This window comes from Urocitellus parryii, chromosome 14 (genome assembly GCF_045843805.1).
Source record: "Urocitellus parryii isolate mUroPar1 chromosome 14, mUroPar1.hap1, whole genome shotgun sequence".
NCBI classification, from domain to species: Eukaryota; Metazoa; Chordata; class Mammalia; order Rodentia; family Sciuridae; genus Urocitellus; species Urocitellus parryii.
This window is the reverse complement of record NC_135544.1, coordinates 41780151-41803356: the sequence shown is the minus strand read 5'-3', so window position 1 is coordinate 41803356 and position 23206 is coordinate 41780151. Positions and strand designations below refer to the sequence as shown.

General features: G+C 39.2%; 1 protein-coding gene across 1 annotated transcript in view; it reads right to left on the bottom strand.

The window, feature by feature from the left end:
• The window catches only part of Sh3rf1 (SH3 domain containing ring finger 1), a 163052-nt gene that overhangs the window by 41965 nt on the left and 97881 nt on the right, over positions 1-23206 (bottom strand). Inside the window, exons 3-5 of the mRNA XM_026389753.2 lie at positions 19650-19925; positions 18541-18636; positions 1621-1923 (exon numbers count right to left, since the gene is read on the bottom strand). Of these exons, the coding sequence (XP_026245538.2) occupies positions 1621-1923; positions 18541-18636; positions 19650-19925 (675 nt within the window). The remainder of the gene's footprint in view (positions 1-1620; positions 1924-18540; positions 18637-19649; positions 19926-23206) is intronic.

The window sequence follows — 23206 nt, the reverse complement described above, 5'->3', positions numbered from 1 at the left end:
TGACCTTTAAGTTGAAGGAAATATAGCCATTACCTAATTGGATAAAGCTAGTAGTACTGGAATGTAGGCAGGTGCACAGTCAGGCTCATTTTATACTCCAGAATTAAGGCCTAAGGTAGGGAAGTCCTATATCTTATGTATTTTGACGTACACATTGCCTAGATGAGTACAATAATAAGGTTCCCAATAAGCATTTACCAAATGAATGAATGAAAGTTTGCAGTCAACTGTGTTTTTATTAACATAATAATTATGTGCAGCTTCTTCCTTCCCTCCCCACAATGGTGGAGACCGAAGCCAGAAGTACTCTACCACTGAGCTACATCCCCAGTCCTTTCTTATTTTGAGACACGGTTTCACTAACTTAGCTGAGACTTGCCTCCTCAAATTTACAATCTTCCTGCCTCAGACTCTCTAGTAGTTGGGATTATAGGCATGTGCCACCACACCTAGCTATATGACTGATTTTTAAGACAGTCAAGTATTGATGAATCATGAGCTTTTAAAAAAACGCAAAGCACCTTTGCTCAGGGTGCACCACTATAATCCCAGCTACTCAGGAGGCTGAGGCAGGAGAACTGCAAATTCAAGGTCAGCCTGAGCAACTTGGAGAGACCTTGTCTCAGAATACAATTTTAAAAGGCTTGTGGATATAGCTCAGTGGTACAGTGCATGTGTAGCATGTGTGAGGCCCTGGGTTCCATTCCCAGTAGAGGATAAAATAAATAAATAACCCACAGGCCTATTTCTAATTTAAATTAAACGTTTCTTTCCATCCTTTCTCTTCTTTCTCTACAACTCTGACAGGGAAGTCTAAATATCAAGGTGAGTTATACAGATGTAAGGAGCGGCAAATGTTATGTTTCAACAAGAGCATTTTAAATTTGAGGAGAGATCAAATTTAAGCTGACACTATCTTCCAAAATAGCACTATGAGGGCTGGGGATGTGGCTCAAGCGGTAGCGCGCCCGCCTGGCATGCGTGCGGCCCGGGTTCGATCCTCAGCACCACATACAAACAAAGATGTTGTGTCCGCCGAGAACTAAAAAATAAATATTAAAAAATTCTCTCTCTCTCTCTCTCTCTCTCTCTCTCTCTCTCTCTCCCACTCTTTCTTTAAAAAAAAAAAACAATGTAGCACTATGAGAAGGTTTTGTAAAACTGAGCGACTGTTTGGTGAAACTGATATTATTTGGCCCATCTTGTAAGTTCTCATCTTTCCTCTGAAGAAGACTTAGTAGTTCTGGGTTGACATACTCCGAGTTAACTTTCCATTCTCTATTTTTTCACCTATGCAGTGGCGCGGGGCAGTAAGCTGCAGCTCGGGAGGCTGAGACAGGAGGATCACAACAGTGATCACAACAGTGAGGCACTAAGCAACTGGATGAGACCCCATCTCTAAATAAAATACAAAACAGGGCTGGGGAGGTGACCCCGTGGTCGAGTGCCCCCACGCTCAATCCTTGGTACCCAAAATAATAAAATAAAGGCTTCATGTCCCAGGTACACTTATTACTTGAGAAGCTGAAATCAATTGTACTTCCCAGCTAGTGAACCAACACGCTTGCAAATAGATCCTTTTGTGGCCCAGCTCTTTTTTATACCTCTCTGAGGCTTTACCTGAGAGGGGGCACTGCAGGAGAGCCCAGACAGCTCGCTGATCCTCGCGGCAGCTGTGGGGTTGCTGGAGCTGATGAGCACAGGAGGGCTGATCTCCATGGAGTGGCGGTTCTGGGCGGCCTGGGAGGACTTGTTTGCCATGGTGAGGGAAGTGAAGGAGTGCCGCTTTTTGGTGTTCTTCTTGGTGTCGGAGTGCTTTGGGGCAGTACTGCTCTGGGCTGCTGCTGAGGTACATTCTCCAGCATCAACTCCTGGCATGGGAGGCTTGTCCCATTCTATCAGCTGCTTAGCAGCCGAGTTAAACTGCAAAAGCAACCAACAAGCCAGCGTGAGAAGTCTCATTGAGGTTCACTGTCAACGTGGTTTTTGTCAAAAAGTGTCACCACTTTCTAGTTAGCACCTACAAGTTACATTCTGACCACGGGAGACATCGTTCCTGCTGACACTGGGATTTCATTGTATTGCTGTCACAGGTAGATATCAAATCAAGAATAATTCCAATGCAAGACTTGAAAAGGTAAAAACACTTTCTTTTTTCTTTAGGAATTTTCAGAAGGTCTAATTTTAACATCTGCCAGAAACACATGAAGACGTATTTCAGCTTGCTGACGAAATTTAGAGAACCACCAAAAGGGTATTCAGGTATTTGACAGAATCACCCTGTTACACGGTAATGACTGGGCATTTGCTCAATTTGAACATTGAGGGAACAACTGTTGGCTTTGGCCAAAATGAGCAAGACAACAAAGAATAAAACCGTTCAGTATTAATGCACATGCTCAAAAACAAAACCTCCTGCCTCTGAGGGACCCCACAAAAAAGGTGGTAGAAATTCTTGATATATTTTTGTCATGTCATTTTGTCAGTTATTTTCACATGTGCTCAAATTTTAAATCATAATAGGGTAAGACATGAAATTTGAGTCCTCTCAGCAAAGCTAACTTGGTCTATTAGAAAAGTCCTAGTATAAAAAACAAAGTATGAGGGGGTCAAAACATATGTACTGGGTTGATAAGATCAGCAAGAAAGGAAAGAACATTAGCTTTTTGTTTTCCCTGAGGCAAAAATAAAACATTTCCAGAAACCTTTAATGATAACAAGCTGCATATGACTTACCTAGATATTACAATAATGAAAAAACACTGGGCACACTACTTAACCTCTTGTAAAAAAAAATTTGAGGTGAAAAATAATAAACTGTTAAAAGGTAACATAGGTCACGTTAAGGACAAAGGAGATTTTCCTATCTCAGATTGACACACTCGGCACTTCACAATGCCTTTATATGAAAGAGTATCGTCTAATGTTTTCTTCCTACCCACCTCCATTCTTCAGACCATGTCTTCTCACCCCGAAGATGAGATGCCCTACTAGAAGGGAAATCCTGCCAGTCAATATTTAACAAAATAGACTTGCTTAAGCACACACAGGCTCCTCGGGAAGCTGTTAATTGCAGCTCAACAGCCCAGGTGCTTCTACAGAAGATTGCAAATTGACTGACAATTTGTTCCTATGGCTCCCTGGGGACTGGAATTCAGGTGGCCTGTCTGAACCATAATTGGAAGGATAAATCTTTTTCAAACAGGAATATCTCTTCTTCTTCAAGGAGTCTTTCAATGGGATAAACTTTCAAGAATAACAGGCAGCAGTGTTGAATAAGACCTTACCAATGCCTGACGTACCCATGGCAGGAGAAAGGATGGTGAAGATTCTTGTGGTGTGTGTTCAGGGATGAAGAACCAAATTGCTATAAAAGGGTGGCCCGACTAAATCAGTATAGTGACGTTTGGCCAGGAAATCCAGAATTTATAAATCCTACTTTAGTCTAGGTTTCCCACCTTCTAGGTGGCCTCCAGGGAAACCAAATGCCCCAAAGAGGCAAGGTAATGTTTTGTTATTATGGAGGGGGAGGCCCGACCTCAGAGTAGAGCTCTCAGGAACTTTAGTGAGCCCTAGGGGGCAGGGTCTGAAGCAAACAGGAAGCAAAGCAGGCTGCAGAGTTACTTCCTTTCCCCATCCCAAATTCATCACCTCTATGAAAGGGAAAGCCAGAGCACCCAGCAGTGCTGAAGGAAGAGACGGAGAAGCCTTCTTACCTTATGATGCCATCTCCCCCCAAGGCACACACCCTCCAAAGCAAGAAGCCTGATCTCTACTCCAGAATCTGGCTAATCAACTGGACACTGCTGCTCTGTTGAGTGAGAAACCTGAGGGAGTGTAAGAACACTTCCTCTTCCTTAGGGGCCAAAAACATGCAGAGGAGACTGCTGCATCTACTTGATGTGGTGTTTAGATTAATCTGGGAGTCAACTCATCAACTCTATTAGCTGATCTTGCTTTGAAATATTACCATAATAGCAAACTCAGCCAACCACTACTTACAACTAATATTGTGTTAATATTTCTGGTTTCCATAGACTGTCCTCTGGTATAAATATCTGAGAATTAAATCACTGTTCCCTGTATTTATTACCATTTTTTCTCATAAAAATACTGGGTGCTTCCTTTGTGTCTTTTTCTATACCATATCCTCTCCATTAAAAGAAGAACACATTGAGCATCTATTATATGCTGGATAACAGGCTAGGTGCTGGAGATCTACAGAGAAATGGTCTCCGCCCTTAAGGAGCTTTATAAACACACATTTAAAAAAAAATAACACAAATGCTTTCCATAATTTCTTAGGTCTGGCTACATTTGCTCAACAATATGCTTTTTGAGATTTGTCCACATTGCTCCATGAATCAGTTGTTTTCAATTGCTGTGTTAACAGTCCAGCATGCAAATAAACTATTATTTATCCATTCAACTGCTGATTGAAGTTTGGGTTTTCTTCCTTATTTTCTCCTCCCTTTCCTTCCTTCCAATAGACTGGATATTAAGAATAAATACAGCCATGAATAATTTAGTACATGTCTTTTAGTGGACATAAGCACTCATGTGAGTATATCAGGTACATACCCAGGAGTAAAACCTCAGGACCATAAGGCGGATATATTTACAAAAATAAAGTTATACGCAGATGCATGCATATACCAGAAGCCACAGCATGGTATGGTAGAATTAGCATGCTGAGAGACAGAAGACCACAATCCTAGGGCTAGTACAGCCATTAACTAACTCTGTGACCTTAACATGGCCCATTTACCTCTCTACTGATCACAGCCTCCTGATCAATAAAATGAGTATTATGTCAAAGCCAATGATTTGTATGTCTCTTTTAGCTCTCCGCATGTACAATGCATAATATCACTTTACACATAGTTTATTTTCCTATTTTATTTCTATTCCCTTAAATAACCTACTGTATTTTTTCTGCATTCTATTTTTACATAGGGTCAGTCATATTAGTTAGTAAGATGTCATCACACTTTAAAATCACTTTAGATTTCTTCTGAAGCAGCAAAACTTACTATGAATCACATTGCCCCTTGCTTCGTTTTATAAGTTCCAGAGAAAATGGTAAAGTGAGGACTAGGTGGAGGCTTCGGGTAAATCAGACTGGAAGCTCAAGAGGCTTTTGTTGTAAGTGTAACTAAGCCTTTGGTAACAACAGGAAAGCAAGGATCTGACAGCTTTAAATAGGATTTTGATGAAATTCATTTATGAATGTTTGTTTGAGCTCAGTGGTATGAGCTTTCTGTGACATTTATCTAACTGTGACCTTTAAAGTTAAAAGTGTACTCATCAACCACAAAATAAATTTGTCCCCTAAAATACCTACTTCCAAGCATTTGATGAGGAACTTGGACAAGACTTAGGTTGATACAAAGTAAAATTCAGTGTACTGGAGCTAAAGGCAGGGACTAGGGATTTATTGATCTTAAAATTCTTGTCCCTTTTTGAGGAGAAGCTGAAAAATCTATAAAGATTTGTCTTTGGGAGTTATCAGAAATTTAAGTAAACATGGCAGAAAATTGACAAAATAATATTAATAACAATAAGACATTTTAAGAAATATTAAAATGAGCTTTCTGTGCATGTGGCTACCCTCTTTGCTAAAGAGAATGTGGTCTTTTTAAAAGATGAGACTTAAAACTTTCTTTTTTTAATCTTTTTTTTTTTGGGGGGGGGGTTAGGGTTCTTTTGTTGTTATTGTTTTTTGGAACTAGGGGTGGAACCCAGGGCTTTGCAAATGTAAGGTGGACATTTTGCCACTGAGCTACATCCCAGCCCAAGAGACATTTTTTAAAGAGAAAATAATTTTAATGAAATCTACATTTAGTACTCACTATTTAATATGAAGCTTTTCAGATGAATCAGTCTCTAGCTTTGAATACCAGAGAATAAAAATAATAGGCCTGAGAAGGAAATATTTTAATCTATAATCTACTGCAGTATCCCCAAACTAATTGTTTTTTGATAAAAAGTAAATAAAACTTTCAAAAAGGAACAAGTTCGTTATTTTTTTAAAGAAAATAAACTGTGTGTAGTATATTATGGGGAAAGAAGTCAAGGGTCTCAACCAGTTACCCACAACTGTCTCCTCTCAACCCGTTTCCGGGGTGTATTTGCACTTAACAAATTCATAAAGAATCCTTCCACACATTTTCTATGTAGATGTCATATAATGCATCTACTTTTAAAATTTTTAACACAAATGAAACCAGGCAATACATACTATTCTCTCCTTTAACAACAGCTCATGGACGTATGTCCATGTCAATAGAAGCAGGCATGGCGTTCTGTTATATACAGATGTCATCATTTAATATATTTTGGCATGCTTATGCAAGCATATCCACGGGGTAAGTTCCCAAAAGTGAATTTAATATTACCACAGTGTAAGCTTAAAGTATTTTTTGAAGAATATAGTCAAATGATATCACTTCTGACAGTGTCTTTGTTTCCCCACGTTGTTAACTCCATTAGTGTTACCAAGGACTGGTTAAGCCTCGATTAGTTGGAAAGGTAAGAAACTATATTGTATTGTTTAGTTCCTATTACTATATTTTATTAGTGAGATTAAGCATTTGTTTTCTCTTTTAGCATTTGCCTCTTTCCACATCTTCTCTGTATTGGTATTCTTAATATATAAAGTACTCTTTATTTGAGATATGAGTGTATACATGTCTAAGCTAGAAATATTGTTTCAATTTAAATTAATGTTTTTGTAAAGAAAATTATATTTTGCTTCAAATTTATCAATCTTTTCCATTACAGCAACTTAACATCAAGACTTAAAAATCTTATTTCGTTTGTTTTTAAAAGGAAACCCTTTTCTCTTAGTATTTAATGGTTCCTTCCTTCCTTCCTCTTTGTACCTCAGCCTTTGAACCACATAACTGCATGGCTTTTTTTTTTTTTTTAAATAAGGAGAGAGAGAGAGAGAGAGAGAGGGAGAGAGAGGGAGAGAGAGAGAGAGAGAGAGAGAGAGAGAGAGAGAGAGAGAGAGAGAGAGGCCTTTCTTTCTTTATTTTATGTGGTGCTGAGAATCAAACCTGCTTAGCCCGTGCTAAGGGAGCGCTCTACTGCAGAGCCACAATCCCAGCCCCGCATGGCTTTTTTTTAAAAGAATACAGAAGGGCAGTGCTGTGTTTCTTCCACCAGTTGCCCTATCACTGTTGAATTAATGGTCCATCTTTTCCTCACTGGTTGGAAATAGTACCTTTATAAAGCCTTCATGCTGTAAATGTTGTATTTCAACATTCACTGCATTTCTAGGTTGAATGTTTCTTCCCCAGATAAATCAGACACTTTGAAGAAAACCAATGGATGAATGCTATGGGATAGAAATTCGTGTCCACTTTACACCCCTCTTAGCAGAAATGAAAATATTTGGTCCTTTGCAAGATGCTTCTGACAACGTGGCAGTGTGGAATTTATATTCCCATTCGTATTCTATTCTTCTCTGCAATTTAGGTAACAAAGCTTTTGTGTTTGGATGATCTAAATATAAAAGGCAAGCTCAGTCTTCATTTATAATACAAGACTTACCCACAGAAGAGGAATACCTTGAGAGACTGAAAGGATTACTTGGGGGTTTTTAGAATTGATATAAAAGCCTCCCTTAGGCAAAAACTCCATATAGGTCTCTGTAAATATTTGTCGACTGAATAAAAATATTTGTCTCTTGGAATCATCAGGGGGGGAAAGTCTGCCTCTGGACTAGTACTGTGCAACTGTATGGGCCATACATATAACTTCAAACTTGGTAGTAGTCACATTTAAAAGGATAAAAAGAAAAGATAAGATTAATTTTAATGACATACTTAATTAAGCCCAACACCTCCAAAATATTATCCCTTCTACATATAATCAATATAAAAAATGGAGATAGCAGCACTGCTTTTTTGGTTACCAAGTCCTTGAAATCCAGTCTGTATCATGTACTTATTATAGCCCACCTCAGTTTGGATTAGCCACATTTAGGGGGTGGGGTCTTACTGGCAATTGAACCCAGGAATGCTTTATCACTGAGCTAGTCCCCAGCCCTTTTGATTTTTTATCTTGAGACAGGGTCTAAGTTTCTGAGGCTGGCTTCAAACTTGTGATCCTCCTCCTCTTGTCTGCTGAGTTGCTGGGATTACAGGCTGAGCCACCATGTCCAGCAGTCTAGCCACATTTCAATTTGTTTGAAGGTGACATGTGCATTGATAGCTCAGCTCTAGTCTGTACCTAGTTCATGAGGGGAAAGAATGCAAACAACAAGTGACTGTCCTCCTCACGCTCGCTAAGCACCAAGAATTTGCTGAACAGAGAAAAGAAGCCTGGACTACTCCCCTGACCTCCTGTGGCCCACACTTCGGAAGCCTCCTGAACCCTGAAACAGTTGTAAAGACACAAGCTTTATTCACTTAAGCAGCAGGAAGAACAGGGACTCCTAATATAATCCCCCTATGTCCTGCCAGGGGAAAAGGTTTTACAAAGGGACTGTCCACTCCGCTAGGTTAGGAAGGGGAAGTATCTGTAACTTAGCCCTTTGCTTTACCTCTGTTGGCCCTTGAGGTTAAAAAATAAATTAATGAGAATTTTCCTTTTCAGGTTTCTAATTTTAAAATGAAGGTACAAAGGAAGGGTACACGTCATTGAAAGTCTAAAAAGAATTTGAGTTTAGGAGAGAGTTGAAAAAGATACTGTCTAAGAAAACCACAGGTACATCCTTGAACTTGAAGTCAAAGATTTAGGTTAGAGTCAGGTGTCCATTGGGCATGGTGGTACACTCCTTTAATCCAGCCACTCAGAAGGCTGAGGCAGGAGGATCACAAGTTCAAGGCCAGCCTCAGCAATATAGCAAGTCCCTCAGCAACTAAGTGAGACTCTGTTTAAAAATTAAAAAAAAAAAAATTAAAAAGAGCTGGGAATGTGACACAGTGGTAGAGCACTGTACTGGGGTTAAATCCCCAGTACAAGGGCGGGGGGGGGGGGGAAGAGTCAGGTCTCCACCCACACAGGTAGAGTAATCTTGGATGAACCCCTTCCATTCCTTGGGTGTATAAAACAGGGAAGGCATTATCACTCCAAGTAGAAATGACTGTGGGTTAAAGTGCCTTGTAACCTATGAAGTACTATACAAACATGAGAAATTCTTCCTTTCAGGGGCGTCCAAGCCCACTGTTCACTAGCTTTGTTGCCTCGGGCAAGTCACTTTACCTTGCCTGTGCCTCCCAATTTCTCATAAGTTACATGAAGTTGGACTTAATAATCTATAAAGTTTCCTGCCTAGGTGTAGTACAAATAACTTATCAACCCAAAACAAAAATGCCCCATCCAAAAGATTCAATAAGCAGAGACCTCTATGAGAGCAATAATGCCCTCAGGTCCACAGTGAGAAGAATCAAACCAAATGGAGGCTTTTACTCATGCAAAGGTTTTTTGAGTGATTGTTATAAGTCAGCACAGTATTGAATAGGAAAAGAGAAAAGAGAACCTAGAAAATAGCACAGTGGATCCTTAATATGGGTAGGAGGTGCAAATTCACACACCTACAGAGCTCAGGCAGGTGAGGTTAGTAAGTGAACAGGGAGGTCACTCACTGTTCGCCAGGTAAGGAAGAACAGTGAGTGGTGGGCATATTCTGGTGACCCAGGGAGTATCTGTGTGTCTGTCCTCTCTCTAGGGCAAGTGGCTTGGCAGAATCAGCTGTTTTTGTTTTGTTTCTTTTAAAGGAAAGCTAGAAATTAGTCATACGTAAAATCTCCTGATTTTTCATCTTAACTAATTAAAACAAAACCACTTTGAGCTGGGGCTGTACTCAGTGGTAGAGCTCTTGCCTAGCACATGTGAGGCACGGGGTTTGATCCTCAGTACCAAATAAAAATAAGAATACTGTGTCCATCTACAACTAAAAATACATTTAAAAAACAAAAAACAAACAAACAACAACAAAAAAAACCACTTTGAAATCCAAGCATATCACCTGAGGGCCATATGAGTTAGTGGTGTCTGATTTAGGAAGGAAAAAAATCCAGAAGAAAAGAACAGGGGTAGGCAGAAAAGACATGGAAGACTTTGCGAAGCCTCCAGAAATGAATGCAAATGCTCCAGAAATGAAATGCTCCAGAAATGAAAAGCAAAGTCCCTCAGGAACATGAGAACAATGCTAGATGTTATCTGGATGACCAAAGAGAGGCTCAGAAAAGGCAGTAAATGGCAGCCAAGAGGGCACTTTGGGGGTCTGGAGGGCCAAAGGCTAGCTATAGGAATAAGCAAGAGGGCATAAGTGGCTCTTTTGAGAGTTATGGCAGGAAAAGGAAGAAAAGAGTAGAACTGTAAGGAGGAGAGGGTAGTTATGGAAGACCCTTTTTTTTTTAATCTTTATTTTTATTTGTTTATTGTTATGTGGTGCTGAGGATCGAACCAAGAGCCTCACGGATGCAAGGCAAGCGCTCTACCACTGAGCTACAACCCCAGCCCTGGAACACCTTTTTGAAGGGAGTTAAAGACAAGATCATTTTCTTGAATCAAGGGGGAGCCAAGGGAAAGAGAGTAATTGACATGCAAAACAAAGAAAAAAAAGATACAAATGATGTGACCAAGTTCCTGGAGGACAAAAGACCTGGAGAAGACAGCAACTGCAAAGCAGAGCCCCTCACAATCATGGACGGTGTTATGTGCAGAAAAACTGAAAAGACAGAAGGAAACAACCCTGAAAATTAAGGCTCATTACTGGGGCCTGCTACTTCTGAGACAATAGATCTCCAATCTAATTATGGTACTGGGGAGAGAGACTCATGAAGAATTTTGAAACTGGGCTCAGTTCGTGTAAATGCCCACGAACTGACGATACATGAGGTTTGTATGTATGTTTCTATCTTCTATTTGTTCACTAAATGCACATCATAAATCATAAATGCCTACTAATGAGTACACATTCCAATGATACATTTTATTTTCCAGAACCTCATTACCAGATGTAGTAATACTATGGAGGAAATATACCCACATCCCAAGAGGTACAGAATATGGAATTGTCATTAAATTCTAAGCAAAGCTTTGTCAAATGTGAAATGACACACTGACAGAAATTCCATGGTAATGTGTAATCAGTTTATAAATCAATGGACAGGTTTCTCCCTGGTCTTGGATAACCCAGAGTGTGTCTGGGTGGGGGATATGTACTGGCAGTAGGGAGGAAAGTGAATGGGAAGGAATCTAGCACAGGAGGAGAATGAGGATGCTGACCACCATGACTTTACACATTTGTTTGAAGTCTTCTCAGCATATGGAGAAAGTTTTGCCTAGAATGTATGTAAAGCCTGATGTGTACATTATCACTAACTTTTACTCTAAACATTATCACTAACCTTTACTCTAAAAACTAATGTTGTTCTACAATGCTTAGACAAACTTGTACAAAATATTCCATTTCACTATAGAGAAGCTTTCCTCCCATTAGTTTTAAAATCAAAATGCTTCTGTTCAAGCCACTTTTATTTTCCATATGCACACAAATAAATGCCCACACAGCACAGAATATTCAGCCTTCTTCACAGAACACTAGACACGACTTAACAGTTGGTTAAATAAAAGGAACTTACTTTGCTTAGAAAAAAAAAAAAAACTTAGTTCTAGCAAAATTTAGGATATACACAGAATATAATAATACTTTTAAACAATAAAACTTAAAAAATACTAATTATGGCCATGATTAATTTGTGATTTTCTCTTTAAAAGGCAACCGCACAGTTGAAATTGAGTAATGAATCATTTCTGAAAATTAACCTTTTACATGTTAGAACTTGGAAGTGTTTTCATAACTTTTTATGCAAAATCAAAACATCCCATATACTTTTTAAGACGGCAAAATAATAATAGTGATTTCGCATACTGTTAGGAACAATCGTCATTGCATGTCCTCTGAGGTAAGTACAGGGCAATCGCCTAGGGCAGGATGGAGACTACCATTTCTTCTTAATTACCGACTGTGTCCCCCTAAACAAGACACTTTGTCTTAAAAAATGGCAAAAATAATTAACTAAATTATGGTTTAGTTACTAGAGGGTTTATTATGTAGCTCTAAAAACTGATGATTAGCAGTACTGCAGTTATGGGCAGAAGGGCAAAATCATGTACGTAATGTCATTAATTCATAAGGAAAAAGAATGAAAGGGTATTTACCAAAATTATATGTGATGAGATTTAGGATCATTTATTCCCTTTTCAAGTCCTCTGGAGTAAAGAAAGGGTAAATTTTTTACAGGTACATGGACAAAGAAATATCCCAGATGAGTTCTAAAGGCAGCAATTCCAACGTATGTTTTATAGGAACAACCAGTAAAACTCAGCTAGGACTGTGGTCCCTGCCCGGGACTCCTGGTGAATCAAGGTGGACATTAGATACCACGTGTTCATTACCTAGATCTCTGGTCAGGCCAGGCAGGAGACATACATTTTTATGTCCTATCAAACTACTCGGAGAACCAGAAACTACCCATTCAGACAGGGAGGACTCAATAAATGTTCACTGATCTTTACAATCTTAGCTCCCTGAATGTTTTCCTTGTGGGTAACAAAAGGAAACTCTTAAATTCTCTTGAATAATAGATGGAGCATAAACTGCCCTACATAAAGTTCCTTACCTAATCTAGCCACTCTTTTTCACATGGCATCTCTGGCCCTATATTAAGCAGCTGTTGGTAGAGCTCAGAGGAGACCTGTCCTTGCTTTTAGAACATCAGGAGCCAGTGCCCAGTTTTTCTTCTTTCATTGTGACAGAAAGAGAAGCAACCATTTTTTTTTTTTTTTTTTTCTGTATGAAGCTGGTAACACTCAGAAGACAAGAAACCTACACCTTGGGACCTGCCCCACAGTATTAAAAGACCAACAGATGAAAGCTACTCAAAAGCAGATCCAATGTAATCAGCAGGTCAGGAAGAAAGGATGGTGCTAAGCCACATAGTCATTCTCCTTTACTGACTTCTCAACCGTATCTCTAAATTTCACTGATAGAAATGAACTTACTTCAAAACTGAAGGGGAAATTGGGGTGTTATGAAATTTAACACTTCTCCCTTTCTAACTTCCCAACAATTGCCCTAAATTTCTTTTATAAACATTGATTATGCTTTTTAATTTTAAAGGAAAAAAATTCATTCAAAAATATAAATGACAGAGTATTTCTTTATATAGTTCAATCAACTATATAAAGTCTTTGATTATTACATCAAAGACTATTATTTTGTCCTTCTGCTATCATTATTCTCTACAAAAAAGACTTTTAAGTTAAAAAAAAAATCAAATTAACACTGCTATTCTTAGTGACTGCAAGGGTCACCTTGTCAACTTCAAACCATGTACCTAAACCTCCACTTCTTCTTCTTTGGAACACAGATAATATCTTCCAGTCCCCTAACTCTATAATGGAGGAAGCTAGAGATCCCACTTGTAAGACCATTTGTGCTTTCCGAGTCCTGTGCATTTGATCTTCCATGATCAAAGCTGTCAACACATAATATTCCTTAGCCAGAGGAACATATTCCTTCCATCCAAAAGTCTGTATCCTTTAGCCAACATCTCCCCAACCCTGCCCTCCTGCCTGTAAGTCTTTTACATATTACAAAAAAAACAAACAGCATGGGTTGCCAGATCTAATCCGCAGAGTATGGCTACCATTATTTTGGCCTGGGAAAATTCTAAACTTGGCATAACCAAACACTCACTGAGACTGGTTTAAAAGAAAAAAAGAAAGAAAAATATCTAAGGTCACACAGACCCAATGACTCTGAGGAATGTAACTCCCTGACATAACCCGGAGAAAAACCAATAAAACACATATCTAGATAGGGAAAGATGGGAATATGAGCTGGAAAAATTTAAAGTGGGCAAAATCTACAAACTCGATTGTCTCTGGTTTAGAAACTGTGGTCCTACAAGTTCTTAGATTGTTCATTCATTCAAGCAATATTTAGTGAGTATCTACCATTAGCAGTTGCTGTGTGAGAGCCTCAGGAGATTGAGGTCAATGGCAAGGTACTGGCCATTGGAGCTCACTTTCTAATGGTGGATGGAAGGATGGGGAACAGTTGGTAAGCAGATGGACAAATAATTTGAAATAGCTAGAAAAACATGCTATGAAGGAATAATAATATGGTGGTAATAATTAGCCTTCACTTAAAAGCTCTTTTAGGGTACCAGGCACTGTTCATTAGTACTACTGAAATTAATTTACCCTATGAAGATGTTTTATTATTTTAAACATGAGAAGACCAGGCCCAAAGTCACTCAGATACTTTGTGTTGGGGACCAAGACTTGAATCCTGGCTATCTCACTCCAAAGTCCAAGATTTCCCCCACCATCAACCAGAACATGTTTGAGATAAAGCAGCGAAAAGGAGAATTACCTTAGAGAAAGCCTGTCAGAAGAGTGGAGTGGGACACAAAGGATGGGAATTGTAGCCCTATTTCTGACAGTAACTCAAAAATAAAAACAGCTCTCTCTTAGGCCACTCCTACACATTATCTGCACATAAGGAATGCTTACCTTACATATTATCTATGGCAAAGAAGCAAGTTGCTAGGTAACTTTTTATTATTGAAAAACCCAAGTGATATTTCAAATAAATGACAAAAAAATCAAATAAAATAAGAAATTTAATAAAAATGTACAGTTCACTATAAACCTATAATACATACACAACAATGTTTGGAAAATGTCCAAAATCCCATATTTAGCACACTTCATTCAAACCTTTTGAATGCTAACAATCATGTCACCCTTGTCCAAATAATTGCTACAACTGAATGAGTCGGCTCCAAATTAACAGGCTTGTTAAAATCTTCCATTCTATTGTACAGACAACTGGTATTTTTGAACAAAGAAAGAAGCAGGCTACTAATTTCTCTTTCTTTTATTATTATTTTTTTTTAACTGCACTCAAGTCTTTGACAAATATCCCCTTTGTATACACATCCTGGCATGGTGTCTTTCAAGGAAATTCTCACCACTTCCCAGCTAGCTCGAGTCAAGGACAAGTAAGTCTCAACAGAAGCCAATCCACACTATCTAAACCATGTCCACAAAGGATATGATCAGAGAATCTCCAGAGGCGAAGGGTGAATGGGATCAAAGCAGAAGAACCCTCCTCATGGAGCTAGACAAGGACTCTAAGGGACAGAATTCAGGGCCACTTATATAGCCATTTTTTACTCAGTATCCAAACCAAGACAAACTCTTCTCTTCAGACCTTGAAGAGGTTTGTGTTTTACTTTAATAAGGAGATCCATATGCAAATCACAAAACTATCAATCCTCTTATCACTACAATGCAGGTGGAGATTAGAGCTCACAGTTACTACCTGAGTCAAGGGAGAAGAGAGAGGACCATGGAACACGGGAAGGCAGCATTTCTCACCATCCCAATCCTCCTGCTGCTCACCTCCAATGCTCAGCTTCTTTCAATCTGCGTATATTCCACACACAGCTCCACATCTAACCTCTGACCCACAGATTCCACTCCAGTTCTACAATCCTACCCCCAGGACCATCCTGTTCCGTTTCTGCCCAAAGCAAGGCCCTTGGACATTTCTATTACCAATGCCAACCAGGAGTAGTTCGAAGAGTCTCAGCTTCTACGCACACACCTGTGCAAAGTCAGATGTGGCTCTGGAAACTCGGGAATGCATTTGGTGGTGATTCTCTCATTTGATCATCGTCATGCTCTGGTATCTGGTGTAATCTGCGCTCCAAACTACTCTGCAAAATGCACAGTGGTGCTGAACCTTTTTGAAACAAACTATCTCTTTCCATCTTCTCAAAAACCTCTGGAAGTTAACTGCTTTTGGCAGCAATGTGGAAAAAGCAAAAGCACCTCACCCTGATGGAGCCTTAAATGTCTGTTCATAAGATACAAGAAAACCACTCACAAATGAATTTTTGTACCATGGCCTGCTTTTATTTTGGAGACTATCTGGGCTCTAAAGTGGGCCAAATAAGATTAGGTTTATAGAGTAAGAAAAAGACCATTATTTAGGAAACAGTCCTGGTTTTCGATTCTTAGAGTTTCCTTTTCTGCATCTGATAGTGCCCTGGAAGGCACTACTGAAATAGGTGGATTTTGATAGGCTGTGATTGAAATCTGCAGCTACTTCAATTGCCTGAGGGCTAACCCTGGTGCCACTAATCCCCAGATGCTTTGCTCCCCACCAGGAGCGTCAATCTGATGACTTGACACCAAAGAAATGTTGATCGGCTCCTAGACATAAATGAGTTGTTTACCACATCTCAACTAGAAAAAAAAAAATGTGATTCAAATAAGGAAAATGCTCACTTGGAAGGAAAAAGGGCAAAAAACTGAAAATGCTTTTCAGTTGGGCAGAAGCTCACCTTTCCAATTTAAGTCAGAGTCAATAATCCTAATGACTCAAGTGCCTGTTGACTCTAGACTTGCCATGGGTGGGGTGTCTTCTGACTATCTACACAATTCTTCACCTGCCCTATAATGAAAATATAGCAACACCTTTTCATGCCTCACAAACCAAGTATCCCCATGTGATATTGATAATACCTAACAAGTAAAGACAGGCTTTTATTACTAACCTTGCGCTTACTCATGCTCTTTAGCATAGCTATTCAAATACTTGGAAATGCTTGTAGTTTTCCATGACCCACAGTCAGAATACATAAATAACATGCAAAAAAAGATTGTTAAGAATTTTTTCCTGTTGTTTACTTTCAAAGGAGGAAACAATTTCAATAAACAGGAAAGGTATGGATAAAATTCAAGACTCATATACATGGTTTGAATTACTTCCTTGGATATACAGTAGTGAAACTGATTTTTTTTTTTTTAACTCTGGCAATCTCCTGTCTAAGGAAGAAATTTAATGCTGGCTATGATGACATAATTTGTCATTTTAATATTCAGAATCATGCCAAAATAAATGCTTCAGATAAAAAGATGACAAAACAAATGATTTTTGTATCTTACATACTGAAGATACATGCTTTGAAATTTTCCAACAGAATCACTTTCAATTCCCCCAGCAATGCTCTCTTTTACTTTCTGGCTTTTGCACATGCCATCATTCCTTCCTGGGTATTCTTTCTGCTATAAAATGCACCCTTTCCATCTCTCCAGTGAACCTCCATCGGCCCAGCACACAGATCCCTACAAGGACCTCACTTCTCCCCAGAAGCTGTCTCTGACCGAAGCACCTTTGTATGATTGTCGGGGGCTGTGGTTGCTTCATTCTTGGAAAATTCCTTTGATTTTGTTTTCAGCAAGAAATGTTTATTATTGAAGGGCATTTAGTTTATGATACACAATGTCATGGAAGCCTACTGCAAATTGTAACTTTCTAGCTCATTTTTAACTTGTGCTTGTGATAGTCAGCTTTCCATGGCTCTGACCAAAATATGTGACAAGAACAAATCGGGGAAGGAAGTGTTTACCTTGGTCCAGGGTGTCAGAGGTCTCAGTCCACAGAGAGCTGAGTCCATTGCTCTGGGCCCAAGGCAAGGCAGCACATCATGGGGGAAGGGAGAGATGGAGGGAAGCTGCTCTCCTCATGGCAGCCAGGAAGCAGACAGGGAATGAGGAAGGGGCAGAGGGAAGATGAACACACCCAAGGCCTGCCCCCAATACCCCACCTTCTCCAGCCAAGCCCCACCTGCCTATGGTTACCACCCAGTTAGTTCATTCTAGTCTCACTAACTAGGTTACATCTCTTGTAATCCAATTTCTTCTCTGAATATTCCTTTATTAACATGGAAGCTTTTTGGGGAACCTTATATCCAAACCATAACAGCTTTTCTTTAAAATAACAGAACTATTGTTACTTTACGCATGTTCTTTTTTTTAATATTTATTTTTCAGTTTTCGGCGGACACAACATCTTTATTTTACTTTTATGTGGTGTTGAGGATCGAACCCAGCGCCCTGCACATGCCAGGCAAGTGTGTTATAGCTTGAGCCACATCCCCAGCCCTATGCATGTTCTTTAAAAAGAAAGCCTGGCCACAAGCTTTTGGAGTCATGATAATTAAAAAGGGAGAAGGAAGCTAAGAAGTTGCTGGGATATGATAGAGAAAGATTTATACAACAAATGTTTATTAAAGGTCTTGGCTGTGAGTCACTATTTTGTTCTGATGATGTGGCAGATAATGAAAGAGATAAGCACATAAACAAACACATTCATCTTCCACCTTACTCAGGAACTTCATTAACTTTCTGATCCTGGAACTGGCAAATGGAATAGAACACCTGGAAACAGTACAGGTGATGAACAGAAGGTGTAGTGTACCTTCAACCGACACAGGAATGCTCTGAGCAGGAAGATGAAGTGAAGAGTTTGAAACATTCTGCAATCTTCAGTAACTGAAGGACAGAATGAAGTTTTCCTAATTCTTCCAGTGATCCAGGAGAAGGCATTTCTGAGGCTGCTTTGTGCCATGAGGACTCCTGAAGGCTCGAATTGCGTAATTAAGATTTACTTACTAAACTGAACACTAACGCAATTCATGGGTCTACAGGTTAACTTACCTCAACGTAGGAAATCGGAAATATTCCTATTTTGTCTGCCAACATTCCTTCAGCCCAGTTTTCATCCACTCTGCGGATCACAGTCAGAACATCATCCTGGAGAAACAACAATCATTAGGCTCCCTGATCCCTTTATCAGCTCATTTTCCTTTGCAATAAAGAACTCAAGTTTCAAGAGTAGATGAGTAAAAATGTTGTGACATATCTTTATACACATTCAAACTCTGCATGAATTAAATGATAATCACCCATCAACCTGGCGTTCTATTAGTTGTAAAACCACAAACTTTGACACAAAGGGTTGGCCTCTTATTTTATTTAGTTCCATAAGCTGCAACCTCAAATTCTATCTGCCTGAGCACCTTGAATTTCTGTTTAAATTGATTCTCAGAGGCCTGGCATGGTGGTGCATGCCTGTAATTCCAGTGGCTCTGGAGGCTGAGGCAGGAGGCTTGTGAGTTCAAAGCCAGCCTCAGCAACTTAGAGAGCCCCTAAGCAACTCAGTGAGACCCTGCCTCTAAATAAAATACAAAAAAGGCCTGAGAATGTGACTCAGTGGCAAAGCGCCTATGGGTTCAATTCCTGCTACAAAAAAAAAAAAAAAAAAAAATTGGTTCTCAGATGCCTCTCACTTTCTGATAACATACCAAAGGCCCATTCAAACACATATCCGACTGCTTTTTTTTTTTTTAAACAAAGCCATAATATTTTTGCTTAAAATTCCAAACCATTTTATCAATTCAGTAAATATATTGCAGGTGCTATTATGCAAATAAACTGACATATAAAATAAGGAAATAATGTCATCTCATCTATTATTCATGATTCAGTATTGTAAAATCCCTGAGTGGCACATACATACTTTAAAGTGGCTTAAAATAAATTTAGGTTCTAAATATGAAAAACATTCCATGTAGAGCATCAACCTAATTATCTTTCATAGAAGAAGTTTATGTGCAAAATTACGTTTCTTATGATTCAAAGCAGACTACTTCTAGGTATTTTTAGAAGCACAGTGAGATAGCTCACACAAAACTTTTTTTCCAAGAGAAAACAGCAGCCACGTTCCACACACAGAAGAATATCTGGTAAATTCATCCCAACTTTACCTTTGCGAATGGAAGGCAATCTTTGTCCGCTTCCTTGTCTTTCACTTCAAAGTCATAAAGTGCTTTGCACTGAGGTGGGGGCTGAGGTAATGGTTTAATAATCTGCACAAAGTTGGTGGGGAAAAAGCCATGGATTCCGTTGACTTCCCCATGGTACCAGTTTTCATCAACTTGTCGTCGCAAAATGATGATGTCACCTTTGCTGAATTTAAGGTCTCCAGGCTCCTTTCCTTCGTAGTTATATAATGCTTTGGCACATGGTAACTGAGGTATACCCTTAAAGAAAAAGACAAATATCAATGAACACTCCAGAAATGTTCATCAAAATATAACTTTACTGGGCTGGGGATAGGGCTCAGTTGGTAGAGCGCTTGCCTCGCAGACACAAGGCCCTGGGTTCAATCCCCAGCACCACCAAAAAAACAAACAAACAAAAAAAAAAAAAACAGAAAAAAAATGTGTATATATCTCCTTACTGTCACTATTTTTAAATCAAGGTCAAATCCACACTTTGCCCTTTGAAAAGAACATCTTATGTTAAAAACAAACAAACAAACAACAACAACAAAAAACTATGTGTCCCATCAATAAAGAGCAAATACAAAATAAATAAACATCCATAGTAAGATAAGAAGATATCCATGCACCAGCTACAATGTAGTCTTCTATTCTCAAGTTTAATTTAGTGGGGGCCTTTCCTTGTTTGTTTGGGATCATTATTACATGAAAATGTGACTTCTGAGTATAATTCTCTAACATGAAATTCAAAAACTCATAAAAGGTCCATATTAAGTTTTTTAATCATCAGAATGAATTATAAGCACTGAGAAGAAAATTTAATCAGAAGTATAATTCATCAATTCACTAACTGTTCTTAAGCTTGACTGATAAAAATCAGAGATAGGGCTGTGGGCAAAACTTTTCCTGATGCTGCTTTTAATGTGGGCAGGGGATTTTATTCTTTTGTGAATTCAATAGGTATTTATTTAGGGCTTAGTCTCTGCCTGAGTCTGGAATGCAACTGTGAGTAGGACACAGTTCCTGTCCTCTCATAGTTTATAATCGGTACATGTTCAGGCACATGGTCTGGTGTACCTTAAGATTAGTCAACTTTGCTCTCTTCTCATTAGAGAACACTGTTAGGCTGATAAGATAAGACAGGAGGGTTTAAATGTTGCTGCACTGAATTATGGTTTTGAATGACAGGTTTTGAATGGTGTGTACCCCCAAGGCAATTGAATTAAATGAGTTCAATACAATACTTCCCGATGGCATTAGCGGGGCCCATTCTTGAGCATTAGTTGTCATTTTAAGATCTCTGGCCTCTCTGGAACACTGCTGCCAATCATTGATTCAGAGAATAAATGGAAAATCAAACTGACTATAATAATTCAATGAGCTAGATTACAGGTTCCTGTTTCTCACGTCCTCAATCATTTATTCACTCATCTAGAAAACACTAAATTTAACATCTTATCAAGCTTTTTACCTCTTACCAGGCACTGTATTAGTGTTGAGAATTTAATGAGAAATAAAGCACAGTTCTTTTCCTTAGAAATAATGACAACACAGTTTATTAAATGCAATGTAAAGATATGCATGTTTGTGGGAGCAGAAACACTGAGGTTTGAGGGATGAAAAAAATTACTTTATTCATTTATTTATTTTTAAGCCTTTATTTTATTTATCTATTTATTTTAATGTGGTGCTGAGGATCGAACCCAGGGCCTCACATGTGCAAGGCAAGTGCTCTACCACTGAGCCACGACCCCAGCCCCTGGGAAAATTAAACACTTCCCTACTCTTAAAGAATAATAGGAGCTAAAGAGAGAAAGTTGGAGTGGAAGAATAAAAAGAAAAGTGAGAACATTCCAGGCAGAGGAGATAGCTCCAGCAAAGATGGGGCAGTGAGAATCAGATGATGTGCAGAAGGACTAGGGTTTATAAAGAACGCAGTGTTCTTGTGTGGGAGTCAAGGAGCATAAGCAATGTGAGAGGTAGACAGAGGCCAATGGATGGAGGGTCTGGAATAACACACTAAGGACTTTGGATCTGTGTGTCCTTCCAACAATGTAGTCACCCATGGGTCTGAAGCACACAGTTGGACATGGTGTGACCCTGTGCAGACCGGTAAACCAGGCAGTAGAATAGAAAATGTGAAGTGGGCAGGTGGGCAGACAGCTACGTAGCTATGTGCAATGCACAAGCCTAAAACAGTTGATTTTTTAAAATAGTTTTTATGTTTTCAAGAAAGGACATCAATAATGTATTACTCATATTGCTTCTTCACACTCCCCCTTCCTTCAACAAACATAGATAAAGGTTTAACATCCTTGATGTTAACAGAGCTTCACAGTATGGTTTTCAGTTACTGTTTGGTTCTCACTCAGAGATTTAGAGACTGGACTACCCATAAGCCAAACGTTTTTGCTAAATACTTTTGGATGGCTTCAGAGGAATAGTAATTCCTTCTCTCAAAACACTCCTGGGAGTCGTTTTGCCTTGGCTTGGTCCACGTGATGCTGTGGTTGGTTAGTTAAAGCTGTTCTGAGGGGCCAATGTCCCAGGAAAACAAGATCTGAGCCTTTCAGAAGTAACTGATGCCCTCTTGACTTCTGGACCCTGCTTTAAGATCTGGTCTCTAATGACATGACTCCTGTCATTCAGCCTTGACATAATCTTGTAAGCAGTTCTGCTGCGCCCTTTGGTCCCTCCAGCAAGGAGGTGCCATTCAGGAGCTGGTCCCTCACAGTGCTACGAACTTTGCTCATTATTTCACTTAGCATTTGTGGAAGGGAGAATTTTAATTTTTGTCTAATCTCACATATGCTTCATTCCATTCTCTATTACATACTTCTTGAAGCCTGGTTACCACAGCTTACCAATATTTCCCAAGATAGGTTTAAGGAGATAACAACAAAATAACACCAAAGTACCATAAGGGGGAAGAGATAGAGAACTGACTAAAGAATGAGAGAGCTACATTAACTCTTGTCTGTAGCCAAAGAGACTATGACCACATGGTAGAGGGAACTAATTAGTTGGGAGCACGGACTCCACTGCTTGAACACCATCTCAGTGACTGTGGGATCTTGGGCAGCTTAACCTCTCTTTTCCTCAATTGCTTCACCTGGTTATTGTAAGGATTTAGTGAATTCATGTATATAACCCCCTCAAATGGCCCAGAAGGCAGTAAAGGCTACAAGCATGAACTATGGTCCTCGTCATCACCATCATCATCATTATCACCCAGTGGGAAAAGCCTGGTCACCAGTGAAATGGGGCACCTGACAGTATATTTGTCTCTCTGCAGCTGGATGCTTTTCCTTTTGGATGGATTCACATAACCATCACATTTTTAACATATACTCACTGTATAACAATGCAAAGAATGTTCCTCCTAGGAAGTGTTCGGGATTTTGAAATGTGCATTTCTGAAGCACACATTTGTTTTCTGAGTAGAATCCATTCATCTTCTGGTTGAACAGAAGAAATTACAAATTCACTGACATGCACCGTTTAATAGGGGATGGCATTTTAGATGTGGCTGTAGTTCA